The sequence below is a fragment of the Lissotriton helveticus genome, chromosome 10, assembly GCF_964261635.1.
Source record: "Lissotriton helveticus chromosome 10, aLisHel1.1, whole genome shotgun sequence".
NCBI classification, from domain to species: Eukaryota; Metazoa; Chordata; class Amphibia; order Caudata; family Salamandridae; genus Lissotriton; species Lissotriton helveticus.
In genome coordinates, this window is record NC_136071.1 from 1218046230 (window position 1) to 1218060968 (window position 14739).

The following is a 14739-nucleotide window of genomic DNA, read 5'->3' on the forward strand; positions in this document are numbered from 1 at the left end:
GGGAGGAGGGTGGATGTCGGCTTGAGCAGAGTTTAAGGGTGGTGGTACAAGTCACAGGGAGTTGGGTGGTTGTCAGCTTGATCAGCGTCTAAGGGTGGTGGTACAAGTCACGGGGAGTTGGGTGGTTGTCAGCTTGAGCAGAGTTTAAGGGTGGTTGTACAAGTCACGGGGAGGAGAGTGGATGTCACTTTGAGCAGAGTTTAAGGGTGGCGGTACAAGTCACGGGGAGGAGGGTGGATGTCGGCTTGAGCAGAGTTTCAGGGTGGTTGTACAAGTCACAAGGAGGAGGGTGGATGTCAGTTTGAGCAGAGTTTAAGGGTGGTGGTACAAGTCACAAGGAGGAGGATGGATGTCAGTTTGAGCAGAGTTTAAGGGTGGTTGTACAAGTCACGGGGAGTAGGGTTGATGTCACTTTGAGCAGAGTTTATGGGTGGCGGTACAAGTCACGGGGAGGAGGGTGGATGTCAGTTTGAGCAGAGTTTAAGGGTGGCGGTACAAGTCACATGGAAGAGGGTGGATGTCAGTTTGAGAAGAGTTTAAGGGTGGTGGTACAAGTCACAAGGAAGAGGGTGGATGTCAGTTTGAGAAGAGTTTAAGGGTGGTGGTACAAGTCACAAGGAAGAAGGGTGGATGTCAGTTTGAGCAGAGTTTAAGGGTGGCGGTACAAGTCACAAGGAGGAGGGTGGATGTCAGTTTGAGCAGAGTTTAAGGGTGGCGGTACAAGTCACAAGGAGGAGGGTGGATGTCAGTTTGAGCAGAGTTTAAGGGTGGTTGTACAAGTCACTGGAAGGAGGGTGGATATCGGCTTGAGCAGAGTTTAAGGGTGGTGGTACAAGTCACAAGGAGGAGGATAGATGTCAGTTTGAGCAGAGTTTAAGGGTGGTGGTACAAATCACAGGGAGGAGGGTGGATGTCAGTTTGAGCAGAGTTTAAGGGTGGTTGTACAAGTCACAAGGAAGAGGGTGGATGTCAGTTTGAGCAGAGTTTAAGGGTGGTTGTACAAGTCACTGGAAGGAGGGTGGATATCGGCTTGAGCAGAGTTTAAGGGTGGTGGTACAAGTCACGGGGAGGAGGGTGGATGTCAGTTTGAGCAGAGTTTAAGGGTGGCGGTACAAGTCACAGGGAGAAGGGTGGATGTCAGTTTGAGCCGAGTTTAAGGGTGGTGGTACAAATCACAGGGAGAAGGGTGGATGTCGGCTTGAGCAGACTTTAAGGGTGGTGGTACAAGTCACAAGGAGGAGGGTGGATGTCAGTTTGAGCAGAGTTTAAGGGTGGCGGTACAAGTCACAAGGAGGAGTAAAGTGTAAAGAGAGATTGAGGGGTGTGGAGTGATTGTACAAGCCACGGGGAGAAGACAGGCCATAGAATTTCACATGAATTTCTTTCTCATTCATATTTTTGTCTCTCCAGTTTGGCCTCGAACCAGTTAGGGGATAAAGGCGTGAAACTGCTGAGTGAGGGCCTTAAGCGCCATGGCTCGAATCTTCAGGTCCTGTGGTAAGAATATTCAGTTTTACTTTCACATCCCATCATTCAGGGATCTTCCATGACATGTCACCCTGTCCAGCTTCAGTAACACTTTCCAAGCTACTTCGTACCTCTGACTAAACTTCCCTTTAAACTGGGGTCCCCTTGGTACATCAAACTCTCCAGTTATGGTAAAATATTATGTTCCCAAGCTTTTATAAAGATAATTCTGACCTCCTTAATTGCACAGTTTAATGTCAGGTATGGTATACGTAGGCTGTGGGGTTTTAGGTTTAAACCTATAATAACTGATAAAACCCCACTGAAAGAAAAATAGCCCTCACCGGTGAAAACATATAAACACTGAAAAAACACCTGCACAACCACAAACTAAAGGCCATTCAAAGAAATGAAAAAGAAAGTGACAATCATTTTGTTCTTACTGAAGGGGTCAATAAAATGTAACTGTTATACCAGCTAGCAGTAAGAAAGACTGGTTAACATTATTCTGTTTGAGTTTTGTTCTTTAGGGATGCCACTAAAATATTGTTTCTTCTTCCTTTTACTTTTTTCAGTTTTATGGCCTTTGGTCTAAAGATGCAGGGTTTAGTTTCACGTTTTAGGTTTAGTTTAATTATTTTATAAACTGTAGAGAATCAGGACATATCAAACTCACATTTGATATTTTGGCTGCATTTGATTCTTTGACTGATAGGTAAACTGGCTAGTTTCATAAAAATCTTTCCTAATATGTGTCATCACATTTACCCACAGAGAACGGGTAAAAACCATTAATACATCAGACCATAGTTTCTAGTGGGTCAGTATTGATAGTAGGTGAATTGCCAACACCTCAGGCTTTAAATATTAAATGCAAGGTATAGTGGCAAGTATATATATCACCAAGCTTCTGGGATAGTGGTGAAAACGTTACACCAGACTTTTGGAAAACATGGATCGCAGTGTCACTTGTTATGCCCCGCAAAAAAGGTTCTTTCCAAGTTCAACAAAGATTGGAGTGATATTGTTTGTATTTGTAGTGATTCAGCTACGTATATAAAAAATTTGTGTGATGACCTGTCAAAATTGATACCCGAGCTGAAGTGATTCCCTGTAGGAGATCCTTGCCACTTGTTAGAAGGTATGCTGAAAGCATCTTTACAATCTTCAGAGTTAATGAGGGATGCCATTGACTTTTTAGTTCATTCTGGTGCACTGTTTTCTTATGCCCAGGAACTAAAACGCAAATATTTATCATTTCGTGCTTTATGTGGCATCAAAGAAAGAGTCATCCCAACTGTGTCCCTTAGCTGACGATTCTCAGCCCAAGGGGATATGAATGCTGAGAGGGCCTTTTCACAGAAGTTTACATGGGAAGGAAAGCGCACATGACCAAAGACTCACTGAAGAAGTATTTTATTTGTATGGTGTACTACAATAAGATTAATTTGCAAACTCTCTTTGGACCTCATATACACTGTACGTACACTGTCTATATACCATGTTCTTTCAGTGCAGAAAGCAAGCAATGACGTTCCATAAACACCGGAAAAACACTTTTTCTGTTGTTTTTAGTGCTGTGAAAATGTGTAACCACTGATAACAACTGTTTTTTAAGATATTGAAAACACTGAAAAAACCCCACCAGAATTTACCAAAAATAGAAACTGAAAACAGGACAGCCTAGGTATACGTGAAAGGTCACTTTACCCCTTGTCTGGGTGTGAGTTTTAGAGAAGAGGACACTAGTGTCCCAGGATACATCACCTGAGAACCGGTCACTTCCACACATACAGTCCACCCACAGTGATTGAACATGTAAAACGCATGTACCCGGGCACCGTGGGTGAATCCCAGTCTCTTCGACAAAAACTTTTCATCTATCGGGCCTGACCATACATTATTCATGCACCAGGCCAAATTATGTGAATAGCAGTCACGTCTGTGCGTGGTGTCCATCTACTGGGCCTGAACACACAATAAACATGCACCAGGTCACATTATGTGAGGGTGAGCTATTCATCACATGCTGTTCACCCTTGGGACTGACCACAATATTGTAACACCAGCACACATCATGTGAGTACCAGCTGCTTCTGCATGCACAGTTCACCTGCAGAGGCTGAATCCACTGCAGCCTCACACCAGGTCGCATCATGTGAGTACCAGGGGTGTGAAAAATAATATTTAGCGGTGTGCGACATTACCCCTGTGAGACATTTACCAACCGCACATCGATGATCAAAATGTGCCACACCAACAACACTGGAGAAAGTTTGTATTTAAATTAACAGAACAAACCACTTCCAGGCATGAATCAGTCTTCAGAAATCTTGGTTGCCGTGAAGTCCCATTGAGGGCCCATTGGAAACTTTAAGCCCAGTCAGGGCTCCAGGGGGTCGGATACATTCGCTCAAACGTCCCCCTCTCCTGGCCAATGTGCACAGATTACAAGAACGGCGAGTGGACTCCTCTGTATTATTAGGGCAATCTGATCGTTCTTCCAAAGTTTCTTCAAGCCCCATACAAGCAACCAAATAGCCGGTCCCTGCTCTCTGTGAAAAGTTCTGTCAGGGCCCAGGCAGAAGCCCTGGTGGGTCACTGGAGCATGGGGCCATGCATCTTTCTACAAAGGCGGTTGCCAGCTCCCGGCTTTACTTGGTCCCAGGTGTCGGTATGTAAGAGGATCAGCTGAATGGTGTGTGAAGGATGTGTGCAGAGTGAATGGTGTGTGCAGAGTGAAGGGTGTGTGAAGGGTGTGTGCAGAGGGAAAGGTGTGTGAAGGGTGTGTACAGAGTGAATGGTGTGTGCAGAGTGAATGGTGTGTGAAGGGTGTGCAGAGTGAATGATGTGTGAAGGGTGTGTGCAGAGAGAATGGTGTGTGAAGGGTGTGTACAGAGTGAATGATGTGTGAAGGGTGCATGGTGTGTACAGAGTGAATGATGTGTGAAGGGTGCATGGTGTGTGAAGAGTGAATGGTGTGTGAAGGGTGTGTGCAGAGGGAAAGGTGTGTGAAGGGTGTCTGTAGAGTGAATGGTGTGTGCAGAGGGAAAGGTGTGTGAAGGGTGTCTGTAGAGTGAATGGTGTGTGCAGAGGGAAAGGTGTGTGAAGGGTGTCTGTAGAGTGAATGGTGTGTGCAGAGGGAAAGGTGTGTGAAGGGTGTCTGTAGAGTGAATGGTGTGTGCAGAGGGAAAGGTGTGTGAAGGGTGTCTTTAGAGTGAATGGTGTGTGCAGAGGGAAAGGTGTGTGAAGGGTGTCTGTAGAGTGAATGGTGTGTGCAGAGGGGAAGGTGTGTGAAGGGTGTGTGCAGAGTGGAGGGTGTGTGAAGGGTGTGTGCAGAGTGAATGGTGTGTGAAGGGTGTGTGCAGAGTGAATGGTGTGTGAAGGGTGTGTGCAGAGTGAATGGTGTGTGAAGGGTGTGTGCATAGTGGATGGTGTGTGAAGGGTGTGTGCAGAGTGAATGGTGTGTGAAGGGTGTGTACAGAGTGAATGGTGTGTGCAGAGTGAATGGTGTGTGCAGAGTGAATGGTGTGTGAAGGGTGTCTGTAGAGTGAATGGTGTGTGCAGAGGGAAAGGTGTGTGCAGAGTGAATGGTGTGTGAAGGGTGTGTACAGAGTGAATGGTGTGTGCAGAGTGAATGGTGTGTGCAGAGTGAATGTGTGTGAAGGGTGTCTGTAGAGTGAATGGTGTGTGCAGAGGGAAAGGTGTGTGAAGGGTGTCTGTAGAGTGAATGGTGTGTGCAGAGGGAAAGGTGTGTGAAGGGTGTCTGTAGAGTGAATGGTGTGTGCAGAGGGAAAGGTGCGTGAAGGGTGTCTGTAGATTGAATGGTGTGTGCAGAGGGAAAAGTGTGTGAAGGGTGTGTGCAGAGTGGATGGTGTGTGAAGGGTGTGTGCAGAGTGAATGGTGTGTGAAGGGTGTGTGCAGAGTAAATGGTGTGTGAAGGGTGTGTGAAGGGTGTGTGCATAGTGGATGGTGTGTGAAGGGTGTGTGCAGAGTGAATGATGTGTGAAGGGTGTGTGCAGAGTGAAGGGTGTGTGAAGGGTGTCTGTAGAGTGAATGGTGTGTGCAGAGGGAAATGTGTGTGAAGGTTATGTGCAGAGTGGCTGGTATGTGAAGGGTGTGTGCAGAGTGAAGAGTGTGTGAAGAGTGAATGGTGTGTGAAGGGTGTGTGCAGAGTGAAGGGTGTGTGAAGAGTGAATGGTCTGTGCAGAGTGAATGGTGTGTGAAGGGTGTGTGAAGAGTGAATGGTGTGTGCAGAGTGAATGGTGTGTGAAGGGTGTGTGCAGAGTGAATGGTGTGTGAAGGGTGTGTGCAGAGTGAATGGTGTGTGAAGGGTGTGTGCATAGTGGGTGGTGTGTGAAGGGTGTGTGCAGAGTGAATGGTGTGTGAAGGGTGTGTGCAGAGTGAATGGTGTGTGAAGGGTGTGTGCATAGTGGGTGGTGTGTGAAGGGTGTGTGCAGAGTGAATGGTGTGTGAAGGGTGTGTGCAGAGTGAAGGGTGTGTGAAGGGTGTCTGTAGAGTGCATGGTGTGTGCAGAGGGAAATGTGTGTGAAGGATATGTGCAGAGTGGCTGGTATGTGAAGGGTGTGTGCAGAGTGAATGGCGTGTGAAGGGTGTGTGCAGAGTGAAGAGTGTGTGAAGAGTGAATGGTGTGTGAAGGGTGTGTGCAGAGTGAAGAGTGTGTGAAGAGTGAATGGTCTGTGCAGAGTGAATGGTGTGTCAAGGGTGTGTGCAGAGTGAATGGTGTGTGAAGGGTGTGTGCAGAGTGAATGGTGTGTGAAGGGTGTGTGCAGAGTGAATGATGTGTGAAGGGTGTGTGCAGAGTGAATGGTGTGTGCAGAGGGAATGGTGTGTGAAGAGTGAATGGTGTGTGAAGAGTGAATGATCTCAGCAGAGTGAATGGTGTGTGCAGAGTGAATGTTGTGTGAAGGGTGTATGCAGAGTGAATGTTGTGCGAAGGGTGTGTGCAGAGTGAATGGTGTGTGCAGAGTGAATGTTGTGTGAAGGGTGTATGCAGAGTGAATGGTGTGTGAATGGTGTGTGCAGAGTGAATGGTGTAAATGTAAAATGTAAATGTCGTGGTACTTATAGAGCGCACTGTCACCAGACGGTCACCTTGCGGTGTCACCTAAGCGGTTTCCTGGCGCTGGTGTGTGCAGAGTGAATGTTGTGTGAAGGGTGTATGCAGAGTGAAGGGTGTGTGCAGAGTGAATGGTGTGTGCAGAGTGAATGGGGTGTGAAGGATGTGTGCAGAGTGAATGGGGTGTGAAGGGTGTGTGCAGAGTGAATGGTGTGTGCAGAGTGAATGGTGTGTGCAGAGTGAATGGGTTGTGAAGGATGTGTGCAGAGTGAATGGTGTGTAAAGGGTGTGTGCAGAGTGAATGGTGTGTGAAGGGTGTGTGCAGAGTGAATGGTGTGTGCAGAGTGAATGGTGTGTGCATAGTGAATGGTGTGTGAAGGGTGTATGCAGAGTGAAGGGTGTATGCAGAGTGAAGGGTGTGTGCAGAGTGAATGGTGTGTGCAGAGTGAATGGGGTGTGAAGGATGTGTGCAGAGTGAATGGGGTGTGAAGGGTGTGTGCAGAGTGAATGGTGTGTGCAGAGGGAAAGGTGTGTGAAGGGTGTGTGCAGAGTGAATGGTGTGTGCAGAGTGAATGGGGTGTGAAGGATGTGTGCAGAGGGAAAGGTGTGTGAAGGGTGTGTGCAGAGTGAATGGTGTGTGCAGAGTGAATGGGATGTGAAGGATGTGTGCAGAGTGAATGGTGTGTGAAGGGTGTGTGCAGAGTGAAGGGTGTGTGAAGGGTGTCTGTAGAGTGAATGGTGTGTGCAGAGGGAAATGTGTGTGAAGGATATGTGCAGAGTGGCTGGTAGGTGAAGGGTGTGTGCAGAGTGAATGGCGTGTGAAGGGTGTGTGCAGAGTGAAGAGTGTGTGAAGAGTGAATGGTGTGTGAAGGGTGTGTGCAGAGTGAATGGTGTGTGAAGGGTGTGTGCAGAGTGAAGAGTGTGTGAAGAGTGAATGGTCTGTGCAGAGTGAAGGGTGTGTGCAGAGTGAATGGTGTGTGAAGGGTGTGTGCAGAGTGAATGATGTGTGAAGGGTGTGTGCAGAGTGAATGGTGTGTGCAGAGGGAATGGTGTGTGAAGAGTGAATGGTGTGTGAAGAGTGAATGATCTGTGCAGAGTGAATGGTGTGTGCAGAGTGACTGTTGTGTGAAGGGTGTATGCAGAGTGAATGTTGTGCGAAGGGTGTGTGCAGAGTGAATGGTGTGTGCAGAGTGAATGTTGTGTGAAGGGTGTATGCAGAGTGAATGGTGTGTGAAGGGTGTGTGCAGAGTGAATGGTGTGTGCAGAGTGAATGTTGGGTGAAGGGTGTGTGCAGAGTGAAGGGTGTGTGCAGAGTGAATGGTGTGTGCAGAGTGAATGGGGTGTGAAGGATGTGTGCAGAGTGAATGGGGTGTGAAGGGTGTGTGCAGAGTGAATGGTGTGTGCAGAGGGAAAGGTGTGTGAAGGGTGTGTGCAGAGTGAATGGTGTGTGCAGAGTGAATGGGTTGTGAAGGATGTGTGCAGAGTGAATGGTGTGTGAAGGGTGTGTGCAGAGTGAATGGTGTGTGAAGGGTGTGTGCAGAGTGAATGGTGTGTGCAGAGTGAATGTTGTGTGAAGGGTGTATGCAGAGTGAAGGGTGTATGCAGAGTGAAGGGTGTATGCAGAGTGAAGGGTGTGTGCAGAGTGAATGGTGTGTGCAGAATGAATGGGGTGTGAATGGTGTGTGCAGAGTGAATGGTGTGTGCAGAGGGAAAGGTGTGTGAAGGGTGTGTGCAGAGTGAATGGTGTGTGCAGAGTGAATGGGGTGTGAAGGATGTGTGCAGAGTGAATGGTGTGTGAAGGGTGTGTGCAGAGTGAATGGTGTGTGAAGGGTGTGTGAATGGTGTGTGAATGGTGTGTGCAGAGTGAATGGTGTGTTCAGAGTGAATGGGGTGTGAAGGGTGTGTGCAGAGTGAATGGTGTGTGCAGAGTGAATGGGGTGTGAAGGATGTGTGCAGAGTGAATGGTGTGTGAAGGGTGTGTGCAGAGTGAATGGTGTGTGAAGGGTGTGTGCAGAGGGAATGGTGTGTGCAGAGTGAATGATGTGTGAAGGGTGTGTGCAGTCACTTTCTCTCTCTCTCTGACATCTGCTCCCATGTGTTTGTGTTTTTCTTCCACAGGTTGAGTGACAATGGCCTGACCGATGCCTGTGCCCAGGACTTGGTCATTGCGCTCCAGGCCAACCCATCTCTGAGTGTAGACTTGAGCAGGAACTCCTTCTCAGACCAGTCCATCCCCAGCTTCCTTCCAGTCATAAAGAACCTGTGGAGGTATTTACAGGAGCAGGAGGAGTGAAGACTTTGTAAAGGCTTTAACAAAAGAGGGAGAGGGAGAGGAAGGTGTGGATTCTGTCTCCCCTAGTAAATACCATAAACAAAAGGACTTTGTAAAGGCAGCAAGAGAATGTGGGTACTGTGGTCACGAGAGTGGAGTGTGTGTACAGGGGTCACAGGTGTGGAGTGTGGGTCCAGGGCTCACAGGTGTGGAGTGTGGGTACAGGGGTCACAGGATTGGAGTGTGGGTAGAGGGGGCACAGGTGTGGAGTGTACGTACAGGGGTCACAGGAGTGGAGTGTGGGTAAAGGGGTCACAGGCGTGGAGTGTGGGTACAGGGTCTCATGAGTGGAGTGTGGGTACAGGGTTCAAAAGAGAGGAGTGTGGGTACAGGGGTCACAGGAGTGGAGTGTGGGTACAGGGGTCACGGGAGTGGAGTGTGGGTACAGGGGTCACGGGAGTGGAGTGTGGGTACAGGGGTCACGGGAGTGGAGTGTGGGTACAGGGGTCACGGGAGTGGAGTGTGGGTACAGGGGTCATGGGAGTGGAGTGTGGGTACAGGGGTCACGGGAGTGGAGTGTGGGTACAGGGGGTACAGGTGTGGAGTGTGGGTACAGGGGTCACAGAAGTGAAGTGTGGGTAAAGGGGTCACAGGAGTGGAGTGTGGGGTCCCTACAGGTGAGTGCAGGTATAGAGTCTCATGAGTGGGGTGATTTTGGGGACCCTAGAGTGAATGTACTTTTGTGGTCCCTGGAGTAAAAGGGTGTTTCTGGGGTCCCTAGAGTGAAGTGTGGTTTTGGCGTCACTAGAGTGAAGGGTTTTGAAGCGCCTAGAGTGGAGTGTGGAGTGTGGTTTTGGGGTCCCTAGAGTGGAGTGCGGTTTTGCAGTTCCTAGAGTGGAGTGCGGTTTTGGGGTCCCTAGAGTGAAGTGCGGTTTTGGGGTTCCTAGAGTGGAGTGCAGTTTTGGGGTCCCTAGAGTGGAGTGTGCTTTTGGGGTTCCTAGAGTGGAGTGTGGAGCGACCCTTGACCCTGTAACCAGGTGGGTCGCCCCTCAGCCACCACACGGTCCTCCTGTGTGGCGCTACCCCTGCCGCTGCCGCCACTCGCTGTGCCCCGCTGTCCCCCGGTTCGTACCGGGTGTCCCCCGCATTGTACTTTATTGATGCTCGTTTTTGCTCTTTGCTGTTATTTGTGTGCCCATTGTATTTGCCTGTATTTGCCTGTCCTGTGTGCCCGTTTGTTCTGCCCTCTTCCTTTCTGTGCCACCCGTCGACCTCTCCCGCCGCTGCGTCCCCTGCGTCCCCGCCGCCCTGGTTCCCCATTTGCCGCCCCTCTCCCGCCTCCCAGCTGCTCCTCCCTCCCTCTTCCCCTCATATGGAGGCCGAGCAGCGGGCGTGCCAAGGGCAAGCCCGGACCGCGCCCAGCGCCAGGACCCCTGGACCCAAACGCCAAACTGCACTATGACTCCAGCACCCTCCTCGCACTCAACACCGGACAAGACCACCCCTGCTACCAGGCCACCCTGAAGCCCACCCAAGGGCCTTTCACCTGCTGGAACTGCAGATTCGCCAGCATCCAGCCCACCAAACCACCAAGCAGAGAACCCAACCACCTCCGCTGCATCCTCCTCAACACTCGCTCCGCTCACAAACACGCCATCGAACTCTGGGACCTCCTAGACTCTACCGCCCCCGGCGTTGCCTTCTTGACGGAGACCTGGCTGAACGTCACCTCCGCACCAGACATCGCCATAGCTATCCCACAGGGCAACAAGATCTCCCACAGAGACCGCACCAACGGAGTGGGAGGGGGAATCGTCATCATCCACAAGGACACCCTCAGAGTCTCGACCAACACTGACGACACCCTCACCAACGCCGAGCACATGCACTTCCAGATCCACACCGACCCCAACACCAACCTCAGAGGAACACTCATCTACAGACCACCCGGACCACGACCACAGTTCAGCGACACCATCGCCGACCTAGTCAGCACCCACGCCCTCGCCTCCACGGACTACATCATCCTCGGGGACCTGAACTTCCACCTCGAGAACAACAACGCCAACTCCACCGCCCTGATCGACAACCTCGCCAACCTCGGACTCAAACAGCTCGTGACGACACCCACCCACGCCGCTGGACACATGCTGGACCCCATCTTCTCCACAAGCCCCCACGTCTCCTTCAACCACACCACCGAACCCCACTGGACCGACCACAGATGCATCCACTTCACCTTCAGGAAACCCACCACTAACCCTGGGCGAAGAACTACGCTCCGTTCGCGGAGCTTGCGGAGTTTCGGCAACTCCGCGTTCTACGGAGAACGCGAAGCTGTCGATTACTCCGCGATCCGGTGCGTAGCGTAGTTCTCGCGCGCTGAATAACATTATCGCGTGCACGGCAATGGCTTACCTTGGCCCGTCGCGACCGCCTGGGTAGGTTCGCGCGATATTTGACGCGATCACGCACTTTTGTAGTGCGAACGAGAAGATGAGTTCCCGAACATGTCTTACACAACGCGAACACGTTACTTGTGACCCGGAACAGGAAATAAGGGAACGCAAGCGGGCGGGACAAACCTCTTGGGTAACTTAGCGCGCTAGCTATCTCGAGCATGCAGGCAGCGCCCCGAACACGCGCACCGCGCTCCCGAAGACGAAAAACGGCGCGCGAATGGGTCTAGCAAGCAACTACGCATGTCCGCGGAGCTACGCGTAGGTCGCGGAGTGCAAGTGCGTCTTCACGTAGCTCCGCGGAGTGCGGCTCCGCGAACTACGCCCAGGGTTACCCACCACACACCACCACACCCAACTGCTGCCACGCTGCTGCTGGGGCAAGGTCACCAAGGACCAACTGACCACCACACTCGCCCTGAGACCACCCGCCAACACCATCGACCCAGACACCGCCGCTACCAACCTCAAACAGTGGATCAACGACTGCGCCAACACCCTCGCCCCTCTCAAGACCTCCACAACCAACCACACCAACAAGAAAGCCGCCTTGTTCACCAAAGACCTCCGGATCTCCAAGCGCACCTGTCGGAAGCTGGAGAAGAAATGGCTCCACCACCAAACACCAGACAGCCACAAAGCCCACAAGAGCGCCACCCGCAGACACCACCAACTCATCAGGACCGCCAAGAGGACCGCCTTCAAGGACCGCCTAGACAACAACGCACACAACACCAAAGAGCCCTTCAGCATCGTGAAAGAACTCTCCAACCCCAGCTCCAGCACCAACGACATCCCACCATCACAAGACTTGAGCGACTCTCTGGCCACCTTCTTTCACCGCAAGATCACCGACATCCACTACAGCTTCAACTCCGACACCCCCGCGCCCACCACTGAGTCCACCACGCCTGCAACCACCACCCGCACCAGCCGCCTGACCGCCTGGTCCAACGTCAGCAACGAAGACACCATCAAAACCATGAACTCCATCCACTCCGGATCCCCATCTGACCCCTGCCCTCACCACGTCTTCAACAAAGCCAGCACAACCATCGCGTCCCACCTCCGGAAAACAATCAACAGTTCCTTCGAAACAGCAACCTTCCCATAAAGCTGGAAGCACGCCGAGATCAACGCCCTTCTGAAGAAGTCCAAGGCGGACCCCAAGGACCTCAAGCACTTCCGGCCCATCTCCCTGCTCCTGTTCCCGGCAAAAGTGACAGAGAAGATTGTCAACAAACAGCTAACCCGCTACCTCGAAGACAACAACATCCTGGACCCTTCCCAATCCAGTTTCCGCAGCAACCACAGCACCGAGACCGCCCTCATCGCCGCCACTTACGACATCAGGATCCTGATGGACAAAGGAGAAACAGCCGCCCTCATCCTCCTGGACCTATCAGCAGCCTTTGACACAGCCTGCCACCGCACCCTATCAGCACGCCTCCATGACGCCGAAATTCAAGAGAAGGCCCTGGCCTGGACCACATCCTTCCTCTCCGGCAGAACCCAGAGCGTCCGCCTCCCACCCTTCCACTCAAAAGCCACTGAGATCATCTGCGGCATCCCACAGGGATCCTCCCTCAGCCCGACGCTGTTCAATATCTACATGGCACCACTCGCCCATGTCACACGACAACATAACCTCAACATCAACTCCTACGCTGACGACACCCAGCTGATCATATCCCTCACCGAAGACCCCCACACCGCCAAAACTAACCTCCACAGAGGAATGAAGGCCGTCGCCGAATGGATGAAGGACAGCAGACTGAAGCTGAATTCAGGCAAGACGGAGGTCCTCATTCTCGGACCCACCCCATCAGCCTGGGATGACTCTTGGTGGCCCACATCGCTAGGCACAGCCTGGGACCCACAGACCACGCACGCAACCTGGGGGTCATCCTCGACACCACCCTCTCCATGACCAGGCAAGTCAACGCCATCTCCGCATCCTGCTTCAACACCCTCCGAATGCTCCGCAGGATCTTCAAATGGATCCCTCCCGACACAAGAAAAACCGTCACACAGGCCCTCATCACCAGCAGACTCGACTACGGGGATACCCTCTACTCAGGAACAACAACCAAGCTCCTAAGACGACTACAACGAATCCAGAACACCTCGGCACGACTGATCCTCAACATCCCCCGACGCAGCCACATCACACCCCACCTGAGAGGCCTGCACTGGCTCCCCGTCAACAAGAGGATCACCTTCAAACTCCTCATCCACGCACACAAAGCACTACACAACACCGGACCTACAGACCTCAACAACTGACTCAGCTTCCACACCTCCACCTGAAGCCTCCGCTCAGCCAACCTCGCCCTCGCCACAGTTCCTCGCATCCGGAAAACCACCGCCGGCGGCAGATCCTTCTCCTACCTCGCCGCCAAGACCTGAACGCTCTCCCTACCAGCCTACGAAAGACTCAGGACCTGCTGGCCTTCAGAAGACTTCTCAAAACCTGGCTCTTCCACCAGTAGCGCCCACCCCTCCCCCCTCCCAGTGCCTTGAGACCCTCACGGGTATGTAGCGCGCTTTAGAAATGCAGTGATTGATTGACTGATTGATTGGTTTTGGGGTCCCTAGAGTGGAGTGTGGTTTTGGGGTCTCTAGAGTGGAGTGTGGTTTTGGGGTCCCTAGAGTGGAGTGCGGTTTTGTGTTCCCTAGAGTGGAGTGCGGTTTTGTGTTCCCTAGAGTGGAGTGTGGTGTTGGGGTCCCTAGAGTGGAGTGCGGTTTTGGGGTCCCTAGAGTGGTGTGTGGTTTTGGGGTCCCTAGAGTGGAGTGTGGCTTTGGGGTCCCTAGAGTGGAGTGTGGTATTGGGTTCATAGAGTGGAGTGCGGTTTTGGGGTCGCTAGAGTGGAGTGTGGATTTGGGGTTCCTACCTAGAGTGGAGTGTGGTTTTGGGGTCCCTGTTTTGGGGTCCCTAGAGTGGTGTGTGGTTTTGGGGTTCATAGAGTGCAGTGTGGCTTTGGGGTCCCTAGAGTGGAGTGTGGTTTTGGGGTTCATAGAGAGGAGTGCGGTTTTGGGGTCGCTAGACTGGAGTGTGGATTTGGGGTTCCTTCCTAGAGTGAAGTGTGGTTTTAAGGTCCCGAGTGTGGTGTGCGGTTTTGGGGTCCCTACAGTGGACTGTGGTTTTGGAGTTCCTAGAGTGGAGTGTGGTTTTGGGGTCCCTAGAGTGGAGTGCGGTTTGGGGTCCCTAGAGTGGTATGTGGTTTTGGAGTTCCTAGAGTGGAGTGTGGTTTTGGAGTTCCTAGAGTGGAGTGAGGCTTTGGGGTCCCTATAGTGGAGTGTGGTTTTGGGGTTCATAGAGTGGAGTGCATTTTTGGGGTTGCTAGAGGGAAGTGTGGATTTGGGGTTCCAACCTAGAGTGGAGTGTGATTTTGGGGTCCCCAGAGTGGAGTGCAGTTTTGGGGTCCCTACAGTGGTGTGTGGTTTTGGGGTTCCTAGAG

General features: G+C 51.7%; 1 protein-coding gene across 2 annotated transcripts in view; it reads left to right on the plus strand.

The window, feature by feature from the left end:
• Positions 1–14739, plus strand: part of LOC144784981 (NACHT, LRR and PYD domains-containing protein 3-like) — a 220492-nt gene that overhangs the window by 116358 nt on the left and 89395 nt on the right. For both annotated transcript variants that reach the window (XM_078664101.1, XM_078664102.1), the window contains 2 exons: positions 1411–1497; positions 8666–8815. In XM_078664101.1, the coding sequence (XP_078520227.1) occupies positions 1411–1497; positions 8666–8815 (237 nt within the window). The remainder of the gene's footprint in view (positions 1–1410; positions 1498–8665; positions 8816–14739) is intronic.